The sequence below is a fragment of the Apus apus genome, chromosome 3, assembly GCF_020740795.1.
Source record: "Apus apus isolate bApuApu2 chromosome 3, bApuApu2.pri.cur, whole genome shotgun sequence".
NCBI lineage: Eukaryota > Metazoa > Chordata > Aves > Apodiformes > Apodidae > Apus > Apus apus.
Window position 1 is genome coordinate 62,792,197 of NC_067284.1, and position 21,132 is coordinate 62,813,328.

Sequence of the window (21,132 nt, forward strand, 5' to 3'; positions counted from 1 at the left end):
CCCTTTAAGGCAATGAAGGCCTGAACAAATGCAAGGAAAATATAATTTCCATTTTGTATACAAGAGGAAAAATGAAGCTCAGAGAAATTAAATTATTTACAGAATCATCGGCAGAACCACCTAGGCTCGAAGTTGCTGTCATTAGTGTGAAATTAAATTATTATTTTCCCCAAGTTGAGTCTGTTTTCCTGGAGACCTTAATTGATGAAGAACCCTCCTTGTCCTTTGTCTTGACCCCATCAGCTTCTAGTTGGCCTTTGTCCTCCCCATCCCAGAGTGAGTGTGTGTGGGGAGTTGAGTGAGTGGCCATGTGGCTGTGCCTTTGTTTTGTTGGGCCCAAACCACAACATTACTATATAAAACGTTAAGGGAAATAAAAAATACTGTCAGTAGACTAATAACCTGTGAGAAGTGAAACTATGCACTTCTATCTGATTATTGCACTGTTACTCATCTCTAGAGCTGAGCACTGCTTTAAGCAGTGCCTTTTAGGATTAAGACTGCAAATTGTTTAAAATCACTCAAGGGTAGAAAATTGTTGTATTTGTCAGATTTCACACTAACAATTGCATGGCATTTCCTTGCTCTACTTAACTTGAATTTCATATGCTGCCACTATTACACAACTCTCCATGCAGAAATCCAAACACATTGCTATTGCAAACAAAGCATCCAGGGCTGCACAAACATACACCTGAGCATCTAGTCTTCATCTTTTTGCTGAGGTTCTTTTGTCTGTAAAAGGCTGATACATTTAGGCCAACAGCATTTAAACTCTTTATGTTCTAACTGGAAGCTTTAGCTAACTTAACAGTAATGTAAATCCTATTGTAATTTCTCAAGTATTTAAGCCAGATCCTAAGTCTCCAATATGCAAAATTAAAAATGCATAATCATCATTGTGTAAACATGATTCAAAAGGCTTGCCTATGGAAATATAGAGGTGTAATTATACTGCTTTAATTAAATATCAATGAAAATTCATAGAAGGCAGCTCTCTTGCTGAGAGCACACAGGCACTAACATACCAGTCTGCACTGGTATAGTTACACCACTGTATTCCCCTACAAAAAGACCATGAAAATGGACAAAAGCAGTATTACTGATTTTTACAGAATGATAGAATCATAGAATATGCTGAGTTGGAAGGGACCCATCAGGATCACTGAGTCCGACTCCTCTCCTTGTGTAGGGAGAGGAAAACCCCAAGAATCACACCATGTGCCTGAGAGCATCATCCAATCACTTTTTGAACTCAGCCAGGCTTGGTGCTGTGACCACTTCACTGGGGAGCTTGTTCCAGTGCTCAACCACCCCCTGGGCGAAAAACCTTTTCCTGATACCCAGCCTAAACCTCCCCTGATTCAGCTTCCTGCCGTTTCCCCAAGTCCTGTCATTGGCCACAGGAGTGAAGAGATCAGTACCTGCCCCATCTCTTCCCCTCCCGAGGAAGCTGTAGCTCAATGAGCTCACCCCTCAGCCACCTCTTCTCAAGCTGCATAATCTTACTGGTTATTATTGCAACATTCCAGGCAACAATTTGAAAAAGCAACCTGATTCCTGAATGTAAAGATTTCACTTGTTATTAGTTTTGACAAAACCACCAAAAACACCTCAGCAGCTGCAAAAACTCTGTTGCGAACACTGTTGCCAGAAGGAAGATTGACAAGCATCTATTGACAGACTCCTACAACTGCTGTGAATGGGACTTTTAAAAATCAATTCCTCTAACCACGAGGAAAAACAGTTTTACTAGCTAACAACAGGATTCTGGACACAGATTTCACTTGCTCACCATGGACACTGAAATACTTCCCCAATTATCCTGAAACTGAGAGATACCAGCTCTCTCCTTGAGGAGAGAGCCAAACATCCCACCTATTTCCCAAATATAGAATTCAGAGATGACCTATGCTTGTACCACAACTTTATACTCACTCACTGTCTTCCAGTCTGCAACAGTGGAAATCCAGACAGGCAAAAATGAGCTGTGCACAGATAAACTGCAGTTCATTAAGAGAAGGAAGACGAGCAAGCAAGCTGTGCAGGAGGGATGATGCTAATAGAGCTGTACAGAGCCTGTTTCTAAAGAGGCTAATAGTTTTGCTCCCTGCAGCTAGAACACATTTCAAAACAGACCTCAAGCAGAGAAGAAATTTTTAAGGTAAGTCCAGTCTATCATGCTTCCTTCCAACCCCAAAGGATTTAGTAATTTTGTTGTCAGAATTTATATTTCTTTAACCTTAATTACTGCATTTGATACACAGAGACAGTTCAGAAAGTAACAGTATTCTGAGAATCAAACACACCTATCAACTTTTTTTTATAGGGACACAAGCTGTTGCTACCAACATTACAACCCCCCACATTTTCAATTAGCAACAAAACTGATTAATACATCACATTGTTCTGAACAGAAAAAAACATGCATGCACATGGAGATGCATTAGTTAAGTTTAATTACATTCAGCATGGCAGAAACAATTTTTCTATCTCAGTTGAAATAAAAATAATCTCTTCTATCTCTCACAAGAGAACCTGAACAATTAGATGACTCATTTTTTTTTATACTATCCCTGCTAGTATCATGCTACACTGCATAAATATACATTTCATTGAAGGGATTAGAGAGGCAAGAGACCTACACATATTATTCTGTGTAAGGATTTTGTACAACGTGAGACCATTCCATCTAGGAGGGTACCCGTTTCTGGAGACTCTAGGGGTCCATGGTGAAGCTAATACCAGGGTTGGAATCAAAGGCAGCAGGTCTGAGGTTGGCACCCCCAAGGGGTTTGTTTATGTGTGCTCTTCTCCTTATACCAGTAAAAACTTACAGAGGATTGTACATATTTCCCACCAGCCCAAACAGCCAAAAATCTATGCACCTTTATAGGCTATGGGAAATGCAGGTGGAACTTCTGTGGCAAAGGGAACTAATTGATCACGAATCTCCTACACGTCTTGTAATTTTGATAGAAGCAGGCTGCCAATATTCCGCCCCTGCATGTGGTCTCCTCCTCCTGCATCCAGTGGAGTATTTTATGTGGATTCTTTCTAAAACAAACAGGTTTTTTTCCATTGAGAGAGCAAGATCAAAACCTTTTATAAACATTTCAGTATCTAACCACTTCTGATTTCTTCAGTTCGGCACCAACACCTCAAGATCACAGAGCACCACTGACAACAAATTGACATGTTGTATCAGGAATGCTGTCACTTGTTAGTCAGGTACTAACTGCATCTGATAGTCAGGACTGCCTGGAAAAGCAAAGGATTCCAGTCACAGCCATACATTCAGCAAGCTAAGAAAGGGCATCCTAGCAAAGCTCATGCAGACTCTTGCACCAGCTTTTTCTTCTCTCCTGGAAAGGATGCAAAGACCTTACCTGCAGATAAATTGAAGAAGATGTATAAAGTTAGGCCAAAACCTCACCCTTAAACTTAATCTCCTCAATAGGCCAAGAGCAAATTATGGGAGTTTTGTATCCAAGCTCTACAGCTGAGGTGTTGACCTCAGATTTGTGGCTCTGATTGAGGTAACAGCTAGTGCAGATGAACTGGTTTGCAGATCTCTCAACCAGTCAAGGTGAGAAGAGAACAGCACTGTTTTCCATCCACACCCAGGAGATTCAGGGGAGCTCTGCTTTCAGCACAAGAGAGAGCACTGCTTTGCCCTTGCTTCTTTTTATACTAAACTCCATACCAACTAAGAAAGCACAGTCAGAAATTAAACAATTAAGAAGTATTTCTCACTATAGCTATATCACACATTCATTGCTACAGATGTATACATCTTCTGCTTTTACAGACCAAATTCTTCTCTATCCAGTTCCTTCCACGCCAAATCAGGCACAGGCTAAACCTGAGTTTGTGAAAGACCTCCTACAAAAGAGTGGTGAGATGTGGAAAGTAGGAGGAAGGGTGGTAGCCTGGTCACACTGGACCAACAGGAGGTTAATTCTGGCATGGGACAATATAACTGGTTACCTTTAGATGTGAGAGGGTCTATTCTTCTGTCCTTGTTTTTCTTAACATTTACAAATAATTTCTAATTTGCCCCACCTTAAAATCAATTTGCTCCCATGCAAAGTTTCTATTCACCTTTTTCATCTCATCAAACCTACATTGGGGGGGATATGTGAGGAGAAAGATACAGACACATTAAAGCCACGAAGCTCCATCTTCATAAATTATTATCTCTTCTAAATTATTCCTGAGCTTTCAAAGATTTCTACATATTGTTACCAGTTATTATTATATTTCTGTTACACAGATACATGTTTGGGAGAAGAATTACCTTCCTTTTTAGCCCACCACTCCCTAGGTTGAGTTCTTTTCGATTTCCTCACAGGTTCAACATTGCTGCTGCTACTTCTCCTCTCTCACACTTTCTTCATTCCTACCAGCAGCGATTTATGCAAACTCACAAAAATCCAGGAAACACAAGGCATCTGGGTCCTGTCACTAAAAAAATCCATTCAAGCATGTCATACATTACACCATACCCACACAGAAGCCTCATTACACAAGCTCTCAAAAAATGTCCAACACCTGATTTCAACAGCACCTTCTGGATTCAGGCAGCCTTCTCTTTTCAATAAGTGTCTTCCAAACAACAATTCTGTATTCACAGTCTTCCCTCTTATTAGTCCCTTACTCATTTTTTTCTTTCCTATAATTTGCTCTTTCCTTTTCATTTTTCTCCCTGAACTCCTTCCTCCTGCAGTCACATTTACTTCCTTCTCATACGATTTTTCTTCCTTATTACCCACTCATCAGTGGGGTCTGTGTTAGGAAGTAGCCCACTGTGGAGCAGCAGGAAGAAATGCTGATGGATCTGTGATTCCTGCATCCCACTGGCACAGCAGGAGCCTGGCTGGACCAGCAAGAGGCATGACAAGGGAAAAGGGACTCTTCTAATGCTGGGGCATCAGGCAGGGATGACCAGATTCAAGGTCTTCCCAATTTTTGTTTCTTTCCCGAAAAGAGGCTAGGCAGAATTTGGAGGAAATAACTACAAGATCAAGACATGCACACATACACAAAAAGGCCATCAGCCACACAGCTGTTTTTGCAGAGATAAGGCAAGGTGAAGAAAGAAGGCAGTGATGCAGGTGTGGGTAGCAGAAACAGAGCAAGGGGAAAGGATACAGCAGCCAGTAAAAATGATCAAATGTTTAGAGTAACATAACAGCAGTCCTTATGCATCCTCATCTGTTCACCTATGTTCTTATGAAACTGGTTAGTTTAATTACAGAAGCACGATTAGGCTAAGGATAGAATTCAGCATAACTACAAACAGGCCTACCACTTAAATGATCAGCAAATCAATTTTCTAAAGGATCCGCTAATAAGTGTTTACCTAACACTGAGGGAAGAATGACTCTGAAGCACAAGCAATCAAACTGATCCCTGTGGAGGCTTCATTATGCTTGTTTATACATGCCCATTGTGGGAATGTACAAGGCATTTTATACTTGAATGGTGATACAATGTGAATTATTTAGCCAGAATCCTTAACGCAATAAAATAATAATGCAACACAAGATTGACTAAACAATTAAACACTCGAAAGAGTGACTCAGAGCATGAAGATGGTAAGCATTTAAATGCATTAAAAAATCAAATGTCATTCTATTAAAAAGTAGCACTTGTATCAACAATGTGTGGCACTCGCACAGCATTTGTTACCAGAGAATTGGCAAGGACTATAACTTACTAGTCCTTGCTATTTTAACACGCAGCTCCTTAGTTTTTTAAACTCTAGGTTCCCCCAGAGATGTGCCCAGCTGTATTAAAGAAATTTAAAATCTAGCTCTGATAGCTAGAATATGACCTGACCCAAAGCGTAGAACACAAAAGGATCCAAAACCGACCCAAAGGTTTTTCATGACCTATTGCATTGGTGAGGAATTGCAAGCAGTGTGCTATGGGACAACTCACCATAGGCACTATTTCTCTTTTCTCCCTTATTCTGTTTCACTTGCTCACATTATCAAAGCTTGAGCTGCAAGTTCAGCACTCCTGCAGTATCTTTCTGAGAAAACCTCCTTCCATTGTAAATGTTCTGTGCTTTTTCAGTGCCTCCTAATGAAACTTTTCACAATAACATTCCTAAAATAAATTCTTGCTTTATATAGTAATATCTTTTCAATAGGAAGTGGAGAAAAATATAAAGACCCTTGTCCTGCCTTCACAAGGTGCACTGATATTCATCCGAATTTTCCTGGACACACAATGAAACACGAAGCAAGAGAAAGATGCAGTGTCCCAGCAGAGAAGTTTTGTATTCAAAATGAGGGGATAGGATGGATAGACTACAAGCCAAAAAACAGGCTGTACCATCAGGCTGAAAGAGTAGGGATCACTGGTTTGAAGTCTGACTGATGCCCAGTTAGGAGCAGAGTTCCTCAGCTATCACTACTGGAACAAGTCTTGTTTGACATCTTCTTCAATTACTTGGAAGATGAAACATATGGGGCAAGTTTGCAGATAACACTAGACCGGACAGATCAGCTGACTTACTGGAGGGCACAGCTGCCATTAAGAGCAACCTTGACATGCTGCAGGAACCAACCTGAGAGAGCCTCATGATGGTCAACCAAGACAAAGGCAAAGTCCTGCACCTGGGATAGACTATCCGCATAAAACAGTACATCCTGAGAGCAACCCCACAGAAAAAGACCTGGCTGTTCTGGTGCACAAAAGAAGTTTGGAGCACATGACATGCAAGGAGAGACTGAGGGAAGTGGTTATAAATGAACTGAATGTCAGAGGCACCAAGGAAAGATCAAAAAGAGGTCTGGTATCTGTAAGAAGAAGATCATTATTCTCTGCTGAGCTTCTTCCTCATTCTGAAAAATATTTTTGATAAAAGGATATTTTTGTGGGGGTAAGGGGAATCAACTATGCCAGAGGTCTGAGGTTGTAGTCAATGTTTTAAGTGTGATTAAATGTAGTATGTTGTGGCTGAATAAACAAATACATAATAATAAAGAGCTATAACCTCATGCCTCAGACTCAATCTGAGAGTCATACTCAACAGTCCAATAAAGTATGACAGCTATATTGCCCTGCTTATTAACAAGCATAGCAGTTAAAAAAAAAATATTAAAAAATAAACAGAAATACATTATTTACCAATGTGGATATAAAATCCCTTTAGTAAGTAGATTTGCCAATTAATCTTAGGACCAAAAAAAAAAATCAGAGATGTGACAACCAAATACTGTTTAACTAGTTCTCTGCCCTTTTTTGTGGGAGGCATAAGACTCCACAGAATAATTTATTTTACATTATTTACATGGAGTCACTGTGACTTGTGAAGCACCTGGAATTACAGCCAGTGGCAACCACTCACAGTTTAAAACCTTTCTCCAAATAAATTTCATCATGACAGTTCAAGCATACACAGTAATGCAATTTAATCTTTCCACAACATTTAAGTCTGTGGTAAAGCCTAAAAACTTGTATGATTTTTTAATTATTATTTAAGCAAGACAAGGCAACTAAACTGAAATACACTTATTTTTCAATATATAAAATACAGATTGCTCCACAGCTTGTGCTGCCTGGCCTAATATCTGTCTGTCAGCATTACTGTGGCCAGCTTCTGAAAGAAAAGTTGCAAGGGAACTGTCAAGCTATGTTATAGTCGGACCAATCCAGTTGTGCTCAGTCTTTAAACAGAGTGGAAATATCAGACACATTCCTTAAGCTGTCATGGTTATGAAACCTTCAGGGACAATGTCCTTAGCCACTTAGAGAAGAAAAAATATCTTCAGGAAATATATATACATTACAGCAACAACATTTGTGCTCCTGTTTTTAATCCGATTTTATATTTAATCACATAATTATCCAATATTCTCAGAGAACTGAATTAGTGACTCATTAAAGGACACCACTGAACTTAAATCCCTGAAAGAAAATTCAAGCTGGACCACAAATCTGTAAGGAAATTACTTCCCTTTCAAGAACTGTAGAGGTTAAATTAAGACAACTGGCAGCCCTTACTGAAGAGAAGTACAGGTACAAGAGAGCTCATGGATCTCTCTACTGCTTTGAGGTCAGACAGACAGTTTTCCTCCAAACCAAAGCTACAGAAACATTAAGACACTGATACACCAAGAACAATGATAGACTAGCACCTAGCTCGTGATCAAAGTGCTTTGCTCAACTGAATTGGCTTCAGATGATTCTCCTGTGTGTTTTTTATGTATCTTTAAAATTAAGGTTGTACAATTTATCAAAAATTAGGCTAAGAATTTTATGAGGAAGCCTAAGTGAGTCAGATACCAAACACTCACCAAATTCCACATATCTAACTCCTGGAGAGCTTTCAAATTTTTTACCTCAACTACTGCAACTTGAGTACTAATAAAACTGAGCCCATATCACCAGGACAGTACAGTGGCAAATAAGAAGAGGCAAAATCTTATACATACATAGCTCCTTCTGTCAGAAAGCAAATGTATTTTATGGATATATATTAAATAAAGTGACATTCTGTACTTGGGTTCATGAGTAAATGAGTAAACTTAGTAAATGAGAAAACAAGGCACAGATAATTTAAGCCGTCTGCTAAAGATAATACCAAAGCCATAAGCAGAAACAGCACAGAGTATAGATGCCAAGAGCTTCCTTCCCTGGTATTCACAAAAAAGGATGCTTTAATTTAAAATAAAAAGCAGTCTTAGCCTACACTACTCTGTTCAATCACTGCTTCCCACTGTTTTTAAGTATACCCATGAACTTTAACTGTTAAATCAGGCTGACGTCACATGAAGGTAGTTTATCAGGATTAATACCACGCTCACTCTTTAAAAGAAAAAGAAAAAAAAAAAAAAACCATAAACCAAAATATTTTCCATGTTCTCCTACTGTATTCTTCTTATGCTTGGCTCAATTAACTGCTAACAGTTTCAATGCACACAATTCTTGTCATGCCAGAGAGCTGTTCCCAAATAATTCACAATATCAGAATACTCGAAAAGCTCATCAAATTTGCTTCAGCTTCTCAGGCAGGCACCATTACATTTTTCACTGGTATGATACTCCTAATACTTTCTGTCAATCCTTAAGTACTACTGATTATGAAGCAGTTGCACACATTCAAAGCTGGTATGACTTCAAAAAGGGATGGCCCACCATAGAAAATCCTTTAAAAAAAAAAACAAACAGTAATGTTCTTGGTATTTATGAATAGGTTTACTGTGGTACTACAAAACTGAACACTTGAAAAGCTCTCTTCCTAAAGGTTTCCTTAAAATAACAAGTCTCAAAGCAGATAATTTAATCTTAAAATATTTTAAAAGGGAAGGATTCAGATTACCCAAAACCAATGTATTTTAATAGTGCTACAGGACTTTGCACAAGCATGTCACTTTTTAAGTGATGACAAATAAACCACAATTTGGTCAAATTCAGCCAACTTCACTTGTGATGCAACTCAGCAGTGCTAGACTAGAAATGAATGTGGTATGTCAAATCTTGTTGGGAGTTCAAACAGACTTGACATAGTTCAGTTACATGTTAACAAGAAGCTAAACCATAGTTCAAGATAGTTTAGAAGTTGAGTCATTAGTAAAAAGCTGTTTACAAAGAACAAGAGCTGAGGACAGCGAAACAAAATATCTGTGATCATTAGTAAGGCCATATACCCTGTGCTTGAGTTTACAAGATGATCAGATAAGGATATAAAATTATGAAGTTAGCAGAGCAAATTCTGCTGTTAGTTGTATCATTCAATCCCTCCAAAATATGCTCAACTGAATGAATCCAGATGAGAGGACATGTTGGCCAAAACACATTTAAATGATGCCTCAGCTGGTAAAGCAAAAAAACCACTAGCGTCATTGCATTTCTGCACCAAGTCACATGCAGGATATACTCAAATCTGCTGTACTGAGGTATCTCTTATGTATTACTGGCCCTCCCCTTTCCACTAAATCAGGTTGCCCAGAGCCCCATCTAACCTGCCTTTGAGTATTTCCAAGGATGGGGCTTCCACAACTTCGCTGCACAACCTGCTCCAGTGTCTCACCACCCTCATAGCGAAAAATTTCCTCCTAATGTCTAATCTACATCTCCTCTCTTCAAGTTTTAATCCATTCAGTTGATTCATCTGGCTAGATGTAGGTGTCTGTTTTAGGGCGAGATGACTCATGACAAACTCCACTGATTATATTTATTAGTTCAATGCTTAAGACATTCCCACACCACAGAGAGTGGCATTGGTACTATGTAGTACATGTAGAATTCAATTTGTTAGCCTTTTTCTTCATTTCATATGTATGAGTGAAATTCCAGCAATGATACATTAAGATAAATCTTGTGTTAGGTTTTTCAGTCGTGACAAATACCATTGGAAACCTATATGAGATAATTCTGAGATAGGAAAAAATTACTACATGCTCTAGATGTCTGACTCAGCTTTTATATTTTAATCACAATTCCTTTAAAATATTCTGACCAGCTTCATTTTGCTTGCATCAGAAAAGCACAGTTTCAAAACCAAAAAATCCTCATTTTACCCCTTTGTCTTGGTTTCATAGTTTTTATTGAACCGATTACATCAATATTCATGAAAATTATAATTCATCGGACTTCCCAGCTGTTAGAAAATGAAATTTTATTTGATCCACTGTTAATTCATTCCAGATAACTGCCCAAACTTCTGCCAGCTTCATGTTAGAACAATATGTAGTACAAATGCTACCGTTTTTTCTTGTCCTTTAAAACAATTTACAAAATACAAATTCTCATTCAGCCTTAGAAGTTAAGAAATTTTTCAAAGTGATGGGACACTCAGATTAATCAACACCTTATTCTTAGTTACTAAATGTGTCTGTTTCTTTTAAAAAACAACAACAAAACAACAAAAAAACCCACCAAAAAACATTAAAGCATTAAAAAGCATTTTAACCAGAAAATATAGTTATTAAAATCCTTCACTGCCCATGTGAGAACCCATTTCAAACATGTTTACTGTCCCCTTTAAACACATTACAGTTAAAAAAAAAATCAGGTCATAGGGAAGGATTAGGAGTTTTGTTTCTTGGGAAGACTTTCACGATGTGATGTTTAAGGTAAATCTAACTCCTGTGACTCAATACAGAAGCTACACATTAGACCACATTTTAGAAGAAGTAACAAACTAGATGATCACAGTTTTTACAGAAAGGATAAGAATCTTTGTATTTTGAATATGTGGGTAACAGGAATGCTTAAAAGTTTATTCTGGCAGGGTGTTGAATCTGTTACCCTATGACCTTAACAAACCATGCACTTTTAATAGAATTATTATCTATTCATAAGAAAAGAAGGTACAAATTCTTGCTGTATTGTAATGGAGCAGCATTTCCAGCCATTTTCAATTTCAATCCCCCAACAATTTTTCAACAGATATAAGAAACATGCTCTATTGACAAATTCCTTTCTTAATTGCCCCTTAGGGACCTCTACAAATAATGGATTGCTCTCCATGACTTTACAGACTGCAAGTTGAAAAACAGTTCACTAAGAGTACATTTGCAGTAACTACACTGATTTATGGAAGAATAATTTCCCATATTTGCTAAAAGTACTATAGGTCTTCAGATAACAAGAGTTTCAGTTCAGGAAAAAGATTATTAGTGAAACATGGTAACAGACTTCAAGTGCATATATATAAAAATAATTAAAACAGTGACAGTAATGAAGGAAATAACTTTATATTGTAGCAAGAGATTTAGAGCAGAATATACTTTTACCTCTAAAACCTTTAAAGAAGCTTTTTACTTTTGGAGACCTAAAGGAAGAGTAATAAACGTGAAAAATTATCTAAATTTTACTGTCTTTTTTTCAGAGAACAGGAGTGCAGTAGTTGACTGGCAGAGACCCTTTTCAGCCTTGCAGTACCTGATACCACTACAGTACTTGGCATTAGCATCATACTCTTGTGCTTTCACTAATAAGAAAATACTTGTAACTACACCACTGAAGAGTTCAAAACAATTTCAAAGCACTAGCACAACAGTGATCTGTCCATACTTCTAATACGCTTAAATACAACTAAGCTGGCAGCTTTAATTGCACTTAAATAAAAAGAAATTATCTGTCTCCCTTGCTTGTCAGTCAAAGGAGGGTTTTTTTTACTCCATCAGGTATCTGTAGAGGCATTCATGAGATGTACTGCATTGTCCATCCTGGTTGTTTATGACATTAAGTTATTTGTGTAGCACACACATAGCATAAGTAATTCCAAAAATATGTCACCCTGCAAAAAGAATTGCAAGCTAAGCATAAGAATACTTTCACTACTGTGGAAATAAACACCTTCCAAGTTACACACTTAGCACCTACCACAATCACCCAGCAAACAGTGAGAAATGAGCACCACCACTTTGGAGTCAAATTCATGAAGGTGTACTCCAACAAGTGCATGTATTAGAAGGATGAGGAAGTTGCACATTCAGATTTGTCTTTAAAAAAAAAATAATAAAAAATTCAACATCGTTATTACTGAAGGAGAAACAACTCAACAGCTTCACCAAGCATGGGGCGGTTTCTCCCTCGCCGCTCGAAGCCGTTCTTACCTCGAAGGTCCGTGCACTGGCACAGCCCGTGCCAGGTCAGGAGCACCTTTCACCTCGGCACAAGCCAGCAGCGCGGGGAGGTCCCCGCGCCCGCGAAGCGCATTCGGGCCCCGAGTCCTCCCCAGGAGCGCCGGCGGCCAGGTGTATCATTACAAGCTCTCGCCAAAGCGTTGCCCTTGCTCTTTACGCTCGTAGGAATGGAGCAACTGACATAAGCCTGGCGGAGGGAACGGCGCGGTCCGTCACGGCTCCCAGGGCGGTGCGGGGCGGCGGTGCGGGGCGGCGGTGCGGGGCGGCGGTGCGGGGCGGCGGTGCGGGGCGGCGGTGCGGGGCGGCGGTGCGGGGCGGCGGCCGCTCCCAGCGCGGGACACGGGGCGCACGGAGCAGCGGAGGCTGCGCTCGGCTCCTCGGGTGCGGGGCTGCCCGGCCCGGCGCCCCTCTCCCCTCACAGCGCGACCCCCGCCCGCTCCCCTGGCAGTCCCCCCACCGCTTCTAAGGGTCCCCGCGGCTGCGGAGAGGCCGGGGGAGGTGCGGGGGCTGGGGTACTCACATGCCAGATGGCGAAGAAGATGAGGGCGGCGCAGAGGACCAGCGACAGCATGTAGCAGAAGGCAGCGAAGGTGAAGGCCATGGCGGGGAGAGCCCCCCGCGAACCCCCCGTTTGCCGCCCGGGGGGTTCCGGCCGGCGACCGGCTGACCAGCGACCCCCGAAATCCCCGCGGGGCGAGCGGCGAAGCGAGCGGCGCCCGGAAGCCAAGTGTCCCGCACCCCGGCCGCGCCGCGCCGCGCCCCTCCCAGCCGCTCCCGCCCCGGCCCCGCAGCGCCCGCGGTTCCCAGCCCCTCAGCCCCCTCCCCTGCCCGCCCGGACGCCGCCGTGCCCCCCGGCGGGGGGTCCCCGAGGGGCGGGTCCCCTCAGCGGGGTGGACGGTCCCGCTGCCGCTCGGGGGGCGTCTGCCGTCCCCCCCCGCGTGTCTGGCTGAACTCGTGCATCACGGCAGCGTGAGTGCAGCAGGCGTAGGCTGGAATCAGTTCAGGCCAAATCCTGGAAAGATAATTAGATCCCTGAACTCGGAGTGGTGGTTGGGGTTTTTTTTTAATTATTTTGTTTCCGTTCAGGATCAGGTAAATCTGGTGACGTGAGCCTTAGTGCTCAGGCTCCTGGGCGTGGAGTGGGAACAGAGGAAAGCCGAGGTGGTGGTGGGGGGTCAGCTGGCATGGGGAGGCCAGTGCTGAGTGGCTGGCCTTTGATGGCAGGGCAGGGGACAGGCCTGTGAGCTAATTAAGTGAATGGAGTAGCTCAGCAAAGTAGGGTCCATCCTTTCCCACTAGATGAAAAGGATATTTGTTGTTTTGAGTAAATAAAGACAAACCTTTCTTAAATGCCATAAATTGGAAGTGTTCAAAGCCAGGTTGGATGGAGCTTTGAGCAACCTGGTCTAGTGGAAGGTGTCTGCTAGGCCACTCTCCATCATCTTTGGTAAGTCGTGGGCAGCAGGAGAGGTGCGTGAGGACTGGAGGATAGCAAATGTCACTCCAGTCTACAAGAAGGGCAAGAAGGAGGACCCGGGTAACTATAGACCGGTCAGCCTCACCTGCATCCCTGGAAAGGTGATGGAACAACTTGTCCTTGGCACTATGTCTAGGCATATCAAGGCTGAGAGGGTCATTAAGAGCAGTCAACATGGTTTTACCAAAGGAAAGTCATGTTTGACCAACCTTATAGCCTTCTATGAGGCAGTAACTAGGTGGATAGATGATGGTAGGGCAGTAGATGTGGTTTATCTTGATTTCAGTAAAGCATCTGACACTGTCTCCCACAGCATCCTCGTAGATAAACTGCAGAAGTGTGCTCTTGATGATCAGGTAGTGAGGTGGATCATGAACTGGTTGAAAGGAAGAAGTCAGAGAGTTGTGGTCAATGGGACAGAATCTAGTTGGAGGTCTGTGACTACTGGAGTCCCTCAGGGGTCGGTACTGTGACTGGTGTTGTTCAATATCTTCATCAGCGACCTGGATGAGGGTACAGAGTGTGCCCTCAGCAAGTTTGCTGATGACACTGAACTGGGAGGAGTGGCTGACACACCAGAAGGCTGTGCTGCCATTCAGAGAGGCCTGGACAGGCTGGAGATTTGGGTGGGGAGCAACTTGATGAAATTCAAGTGTAGAGTTTTACATCTGGGGAAGAATAACCCCATGTACCAGTACAGGTTGGGGGCTGACCTGCTGGAGAGCAGTGCAGGAGAAAGGGACCTGCGAGTCCTGGTGGACAGGAGGATGACCATGAGCCAGCAATGTGCCCTTGTAGCCAAGAAGGCCAATGGCATCCTGGGGTGCATTAGAAAGGGTGTGGTTAGTAGGTCAAGGGAGGTTCTCCTCCCCCTTTATTCTGCGTTGATGAGGCCACATCTGGAGTATTGTGTGCAGTTCTGGGCCCCTCAGTTCAAGAAGGACAGGAAAATGCTTGAAAGAGTCCAGCGCAGAGCCACAAAGATGATTAAGAGAGTGGAACATCTCCCCTATGAGTAAAGGCTGAGGGAGCTGGGTCTCTTTAGCTTGGAGAAAAGGAGACTGAGGGGTGACCTCATCAGTGTTTACAAATACGTAAAGGGTGAGTGTCAGGAGGAGGAGGATGGAGCCAAGCTTTTTTCAGTGATGACCAGTGATAGGACAAGGGGCAGTGGGTGCAAACTGGAGCATAGAAGTTTCCATGTGAACATCAGAAAAACTTCTTTCCTCTGAGAGTGACAGAGCACTGGAACAGGCTGCCCAGAGAGGTTGTGGAGTCTCCTTCGCTGGAGACATTCAAAACCCGCCTGGACAAGTTCCTGTGGGATGTGCTGTAGGTGATCATGCTCTGTCAGGGAGGTTGGACTAGATTATCTTTGGAGGTCCCTTCCAACCCCTAAGATTCTGTGATTCTGTAATTAAGGACACAACATGGCAAATAATAATGAGCTTTGCTGTCATACAGGGCTGCAGTAAACACATGGTAATTCTCTGACCTCTTAATTCTTTTATATCTGAAATCCTGCTGAGTGTAAGCTTGCAAAACTAAATGGTTTATTCATAACCACACATTTTTAAAATAACTGTAAAAGAAGTACAAAAGAAGTCTTTGGATTTTTTGTTTGTTTAATTTTGCCATGGTTACTTTAATACCTGGGTATATATTACCTCTGTTAAGATTCAACTCAGAAAAACTGATGCTTCTAAAAAAAAAACCAAACCCAAAATAAAGCATCTCTTTCTGGAGCACTTATATGTCTACACTCACACAGATCTATAAAAACATACTGTAGGTATCACAAAAGACAGAAGTGGAAACAACCATTAAATCTCAGGTTAGGTTTACACTCCAAGGAAAATATTTTTCTGTCGGTCATTGTCTCTCAACATCATTTACATTCCAGATATGTATTTGGAGCTCTTCAGTGAACACACAGGCAAAATATTTGTTTCTCATGTTGCAAGAAGACACTTCAATGGCCCAACACTTCCAGCATCAAACGACCTTTAATGTTATGGATTTTGAAACATATATTGCCCATTAGCCATATTTCTATTCATTAGTTACTGCTGGTGGCTTACTAATTTAAAAAGTTTCAGATATACAGTGGAAAGGAAAATCTATCTAAATGCATTTAGAATGATTTTTGTCCTACCATCTTCTTGTATTCTGCCACGAGGATATCTTCCATATCCTGAGATACATAAGTGATGGAGAGTGGTGGAGAGATTTACCCTTTACTCATCACATCTCTGAGATTTGTCTCAGTAATCACTAAAATGTCTTCCTTATCACTGCCTCATTACAAAGTCATTACAGCTCTCTGTGGCATGAAGACCTCACAGCAGGGAGCCATTCCTTTGTCATTTCTGAACTAGACTACTGCAAACAACTGCATCTGAGGCAAAAGGTGTAAATGACATGGATGTGACTGACCCTTTTCTCACTGCTTTAAGCCACTATGAACACAGCACAAATATCAGTCTGCCTATTAGCTCCCCATCCACTTCGAAGGTCTTGGTCCTAACTTTCAAATGAGCTGATGGGTCTGATGCTAGCTGCATGAGAAATTACTGTCCAGCACCCAGCTGTGCTCCTTTGAAATAATGCATAGCACAAAGGCCTGATAGGAGACTGTGGGAGCTGATGATGCAGCATTATCAACTGAAGGGATCTGGGGTAGGCACACCAGAAAAATACAGAGTTTGACCACAGGAAAAAACCTGCTGCTTTCAGGACAGCTATTTTAACACTTATTTTCCCAAAATAAACAAAATGACTTCCACATGTTGCAACACACCTGGGTTTCTGTTCTGTTATTAGAAGTAAAAGGCCCAGAGGTTCTGCAGCAGTCCATCAGGAAATGCACTAGTCCTTAATGTCTATGTTCAGCTGCTTGTTTTAGCAGCCACAGTCACAGGTTTAGCATCTCATCTTTCATTCTGCTGTCTTCAAAATTTCACAGTGCTCTTGTCTCCTCCAGGTAGTGTGTTCCTAACCCACTCCCAGATGGGACTTCTGTTCTCACCCTGTGGCACCCACCTATAACCCAGGAATGCAGCAGCAGAAAATACTCAGAACGCTGAAGCATGGAGTTGAATCTCAAGCCAAGTAGAAAGTCAGTAAGAGGCAGAAAGTAAATTCAAGTTCAGATTGATAAAAAAGGGGTTTGTATTCTCATATTTGACCGGAGGCTATTTCTTTTCAATGTGTTTCCTGAGAAGTCACGTAAGGTACTTCAACCTTAATGATACTTCCCTGCACAAGTTTAAACACGAACTGTTTTTTTCGGCTGTAGCCCACAGACAGCAATAACTAACAATGCTTATATAAAAATTACCATCATTGGGCTTTACTGCTAATATCCCACAGAGATTAATAGAAGCATTTCATACTCTTGAGAGAATCAAGCAGACTTTGTTTGCATTTACAATACAGTCTGATCTCAATTTCATACAGAATCATGACAAGAGGAGAGATGGTGGTGTTGCTTTTGTACAACCAGTACGGAGATGCTGATTTTCAAAGCTACCACTCTGCAAATATTATCAGAGGTCAAAGAACAAACAGAGAGGATTTGGGATTTTTTACTTCAGCATGGCTTTTTACTTAGTCAGGACCTCTATGATGGGACCAAAAAAGTTCAGTCACTAGATAAATAGTAACTAAGGGTACATCTGGTGAGCAACAGACAGCCCTCAAAACCAAATGACATCCAATGTTCCTAGACACTGTGAAAATAGATGCAGTAGCTTAATGAGTTCAGGATGTCCTTAAGTTAGCAGGTCTCAGAGTACTTGATTTTATACAAAATTACCTTTTGTGCTACATAATGAAAGAATCCAAAAGTACGGAAAGAAATTTCCAGTGGCTAATTATAGAAAGGCTTCAGAGGTGAGAGGGGACTGTTAACAAGTCCTTCCAATTCCCAAATAAGTACCACAACTGTATAAAACTAAAGTGCAAGTCTTTATAAAACCAGTAGTGCCTGAAGTGAAAAGTTAAAAATCACCACAAATCCACCCCAGCAGCCAAGGTGGTTCACAGTTTTAAGATTCATTTATTATTGTCACAATATATAGCTTTAAGTGTAATATATTGCTGAGTGCCTGTTAGAGTAAAAGTAATTACAGTAACGATAGTAGAGAATTGTCACTTATTAAACTGAGTATATTTTAATAACAAAACAGACTCTTCTGTGAAGTTTAAGTAATACTAAATAATTAACAATGCTTATATAAAAATTGCCATCATTGGGCTTTACTGCTAATATCCCATAGAGATGAAAAGAAGCATTTTATACTCTTATGCATTACTATTTCAGACTATCTGCAGACTCCAGACTGTACTACTTCATGGTCAGTTCATTTTCAAAGGTTATCTTTGAAATAATAAAGGCAAGTGATATTTTGTTAATGAAGTCTTATTTTCAGGCACCAGGAATATGATAGCTCACAAACCCACTGACAATCTCATTTTACTGCTAGGTATTTATACTGCTCCTGTTAGAAATGAATGGTAGTGTTGATTTTGCATTCTAGTGTTAGAAATGTAATGTTTGGTTTGGTTCACATATATATATATTAGTGTTAGGAATATAGTTGTTTGTTTGAGAGATATCTACACATTCCAGTGACACCTGGAGTGGTTTATGGGCCAAGAAACTGAGGGACTTAATTGGGCTCCATCTGGGGGATCTGAACATGGAGAAGGATTTATGGCCCAAGATAAGGCCGAACAAAGCTACTTCTATGCTGCTTTTCAGGGCAGGATGACACCAGTAGATTGTTAATTGGGAAGACAGCCAAGGGGGCAAGAAAGGTCAAATTTTTACCTTAAAAGGTAAAAAGTAAACTGCTAGAATGGAATGTGTAAACAGGGGCGGGAAACTTATAGGAAAATTTGAAGCGTCGGATAGGCTGTAAACCCTGGAGTACTCAGCCAGTGGGGAAACAGGGGAGGAAATTTTGCGTCGGGAATAGGGAATATAAACCGTTATTCACCTTGCTATAGGTGTGCCTACTTGCTTAGGTCACCCATTCTTGCAAGGATGTAAATAAACTGTGCTTCGCTGAAGGATCTGTGTGGGCCTGCTCATTGGCGCGACAAACGTTTCTCACACTCCCAACTTCTTTTGTAGGAACCAGCTGAATTAACTTTAACTGTATTATCATAGGACTATAGAGAAGTTTACATTTGAAGGGACTTCAGAAGGTCTCTGTTCCAACCTTCTGGTCAAAGCAGGGCCAAATGCAAGATCAGACTTGTTGCTCAGGGCTTAATCTGGTCAAGTCTTGAAAACCTCCAGGGACGGAGATGGACCAACCAGGTTCCACTGCCTGTCTCAGGTCACCTTCAGCAGGCTTGTCAGTTCCCAGCCTGTATAATTTCTGGGGCTTATTCCTGGCCTAGCACAGGACTTAATATTTGTCCTTGTTGAATTTTATAAGGCTACTGTCAAGCTATGATCTCTGTGTTTAATTACTGAAATCCACTTTTAAAAGCACAGATTAATATGCAATACAGAAATGTTCCTAAATAGCAAAATAAGATATTTGGAACCTGCACTTGTACTGCTTTGCTTTAAATACACACTTGCCAGCCAGTATGAGAATTACACAGTGTCACGTTGTGCTGAACGGGGCGAGATAGCAGACGAGATGTATATGCACAGAACAAGTTTTATTGCAAGCAGCACTGGGGTCTTAACTGTTTTAATGGAGGGCACAAGTACAGTTAAATTGTTGGAAAACTGGGAGATGAAAGCAGGAATTAAAGTTAGAATGGAAGGTATCTTCACAACAAAATTTACTACTAGTAGTTAGATCAAACAATAAGGGTTAACCATTAAATGTTGGCAACTTACTAAGTTTTATACTAGGCCTAGAATATTAATTGTCGACTTTAAAAGGATTCTACAGTCTTAACATTTGAAACCTAATGCTGAAAGACTGCTTAATGTTAAGCTAACTAATAAAGACAATAAGGGAGTTAATATCTCTAATCGTTGCCTGGTCACAGCTGAGTGTCCCTGGGTGGGTCTTAATTTTCAAGAATTAATCTCTCTGGCAGGCATCCCCACTGGAGAGAAGGTCCAGCACACCTCCTGGAAAAGTGTATGGAAGTCTCTCCATCAAAGATGGGAAGAGGCTTTTATATAATAAAGTGGATTGACTGCTGTCATTTAACTATTTAGCCGTACCTCCAAAATCTCTCATTGGAGTGGCCCTACCACGACAACCAAGAACCAGCCCCATGGCTGCTCACTCAGCTCCCCCCCTCACACACATTCTGGAATGAGGAGGACAAAGGCCAGCTAAAAGCTCATGGGCCGAGATAAAGGACAAGGAGGGTTTTTTGCTGGTTAAGGCCACAGGCAAAACAGACTCTACTTGGGAAAAAAATAATAATTTAATTTCACACTAATCAGATGCGCACAGGACACAGACAACACACAGAGCAGGGCTTGCAGATGTTACCCCACCCCTCCCTTCTTCCCGGGCCCAAACCACTTTGTTCCCGGTTTCTCTCCCTCCTTCCCCCCAGCGGCACAGGGGGACAGGGGATGGGGTTTAGAGTCAGTTCACAGGCTGGTGCTTCCTGCTCCTTCCTCCTCAGGAAGAAGGACTCCTTACAGTCCTTCCCTGCTTCCCCACGGGGTCCCTCTCATGGGAGAGAGTCCTCCACAAACGTCTCCTTCATGAGTCCTTCCCACGAGGTCCTGAGCTGCTCCAGCCTGGGCTTCTCACAGAGTCATGGGCTGCTTCGGGAACAGTCACCTCTCCTGGCACAGCAGAGCCTAGCCCGCTGTCAGCACGTCCACATTCACTCCTCCTGGTGCCTTCAGGAATGTTCCACCACATTCCTCCATGAGTGCAGGGGGACCAGCCTGCCATCTCTCCATAGGTTGCTGGGAAAACTTCTTGGGCACCTTATTCCTTCTTCCTCACCAGCCTCGAGATCTATCACCTCTTCAGCACAGCTCTTCTCCTTACTCTCTGCTCAGGTCTTATATCAGTTCTTTCATATGTTAATTGTAGAGGT

At 41.7% G+C, this 21,132-nt stretch overlaps 1 protein-coding gene across 2 annotated transcripts in view; it reads right to left on the minus strand.

Moving 5' to 3' along the window:
* The window catches only part of CNIH3 (cornichon family AMPA receptor auxiliary protein 3), a 48,342-nt gene extending 35,072 nt beyond the window's left edge, over window positions 1–13,270 (minus strand). For both annotated transcript variants that reach the window (XM_051614248.1, XM_051614250.1), the window contains exon 1: window positions 13,132–13,270. In XM_051614248.1, the coding sequence (XP_051470208.1) occupies window positions 13,132–13,212 (81 nt within the window). In that variant the 5' untranslated portion in view covers window positions 13,213–13,270. The remainder of the gene's footprint in view (window positions 1–13,131) is intronic.
* Between the last annotated feature and the right edge of the window lie 7,862 nt (window positions 13,271–21,132).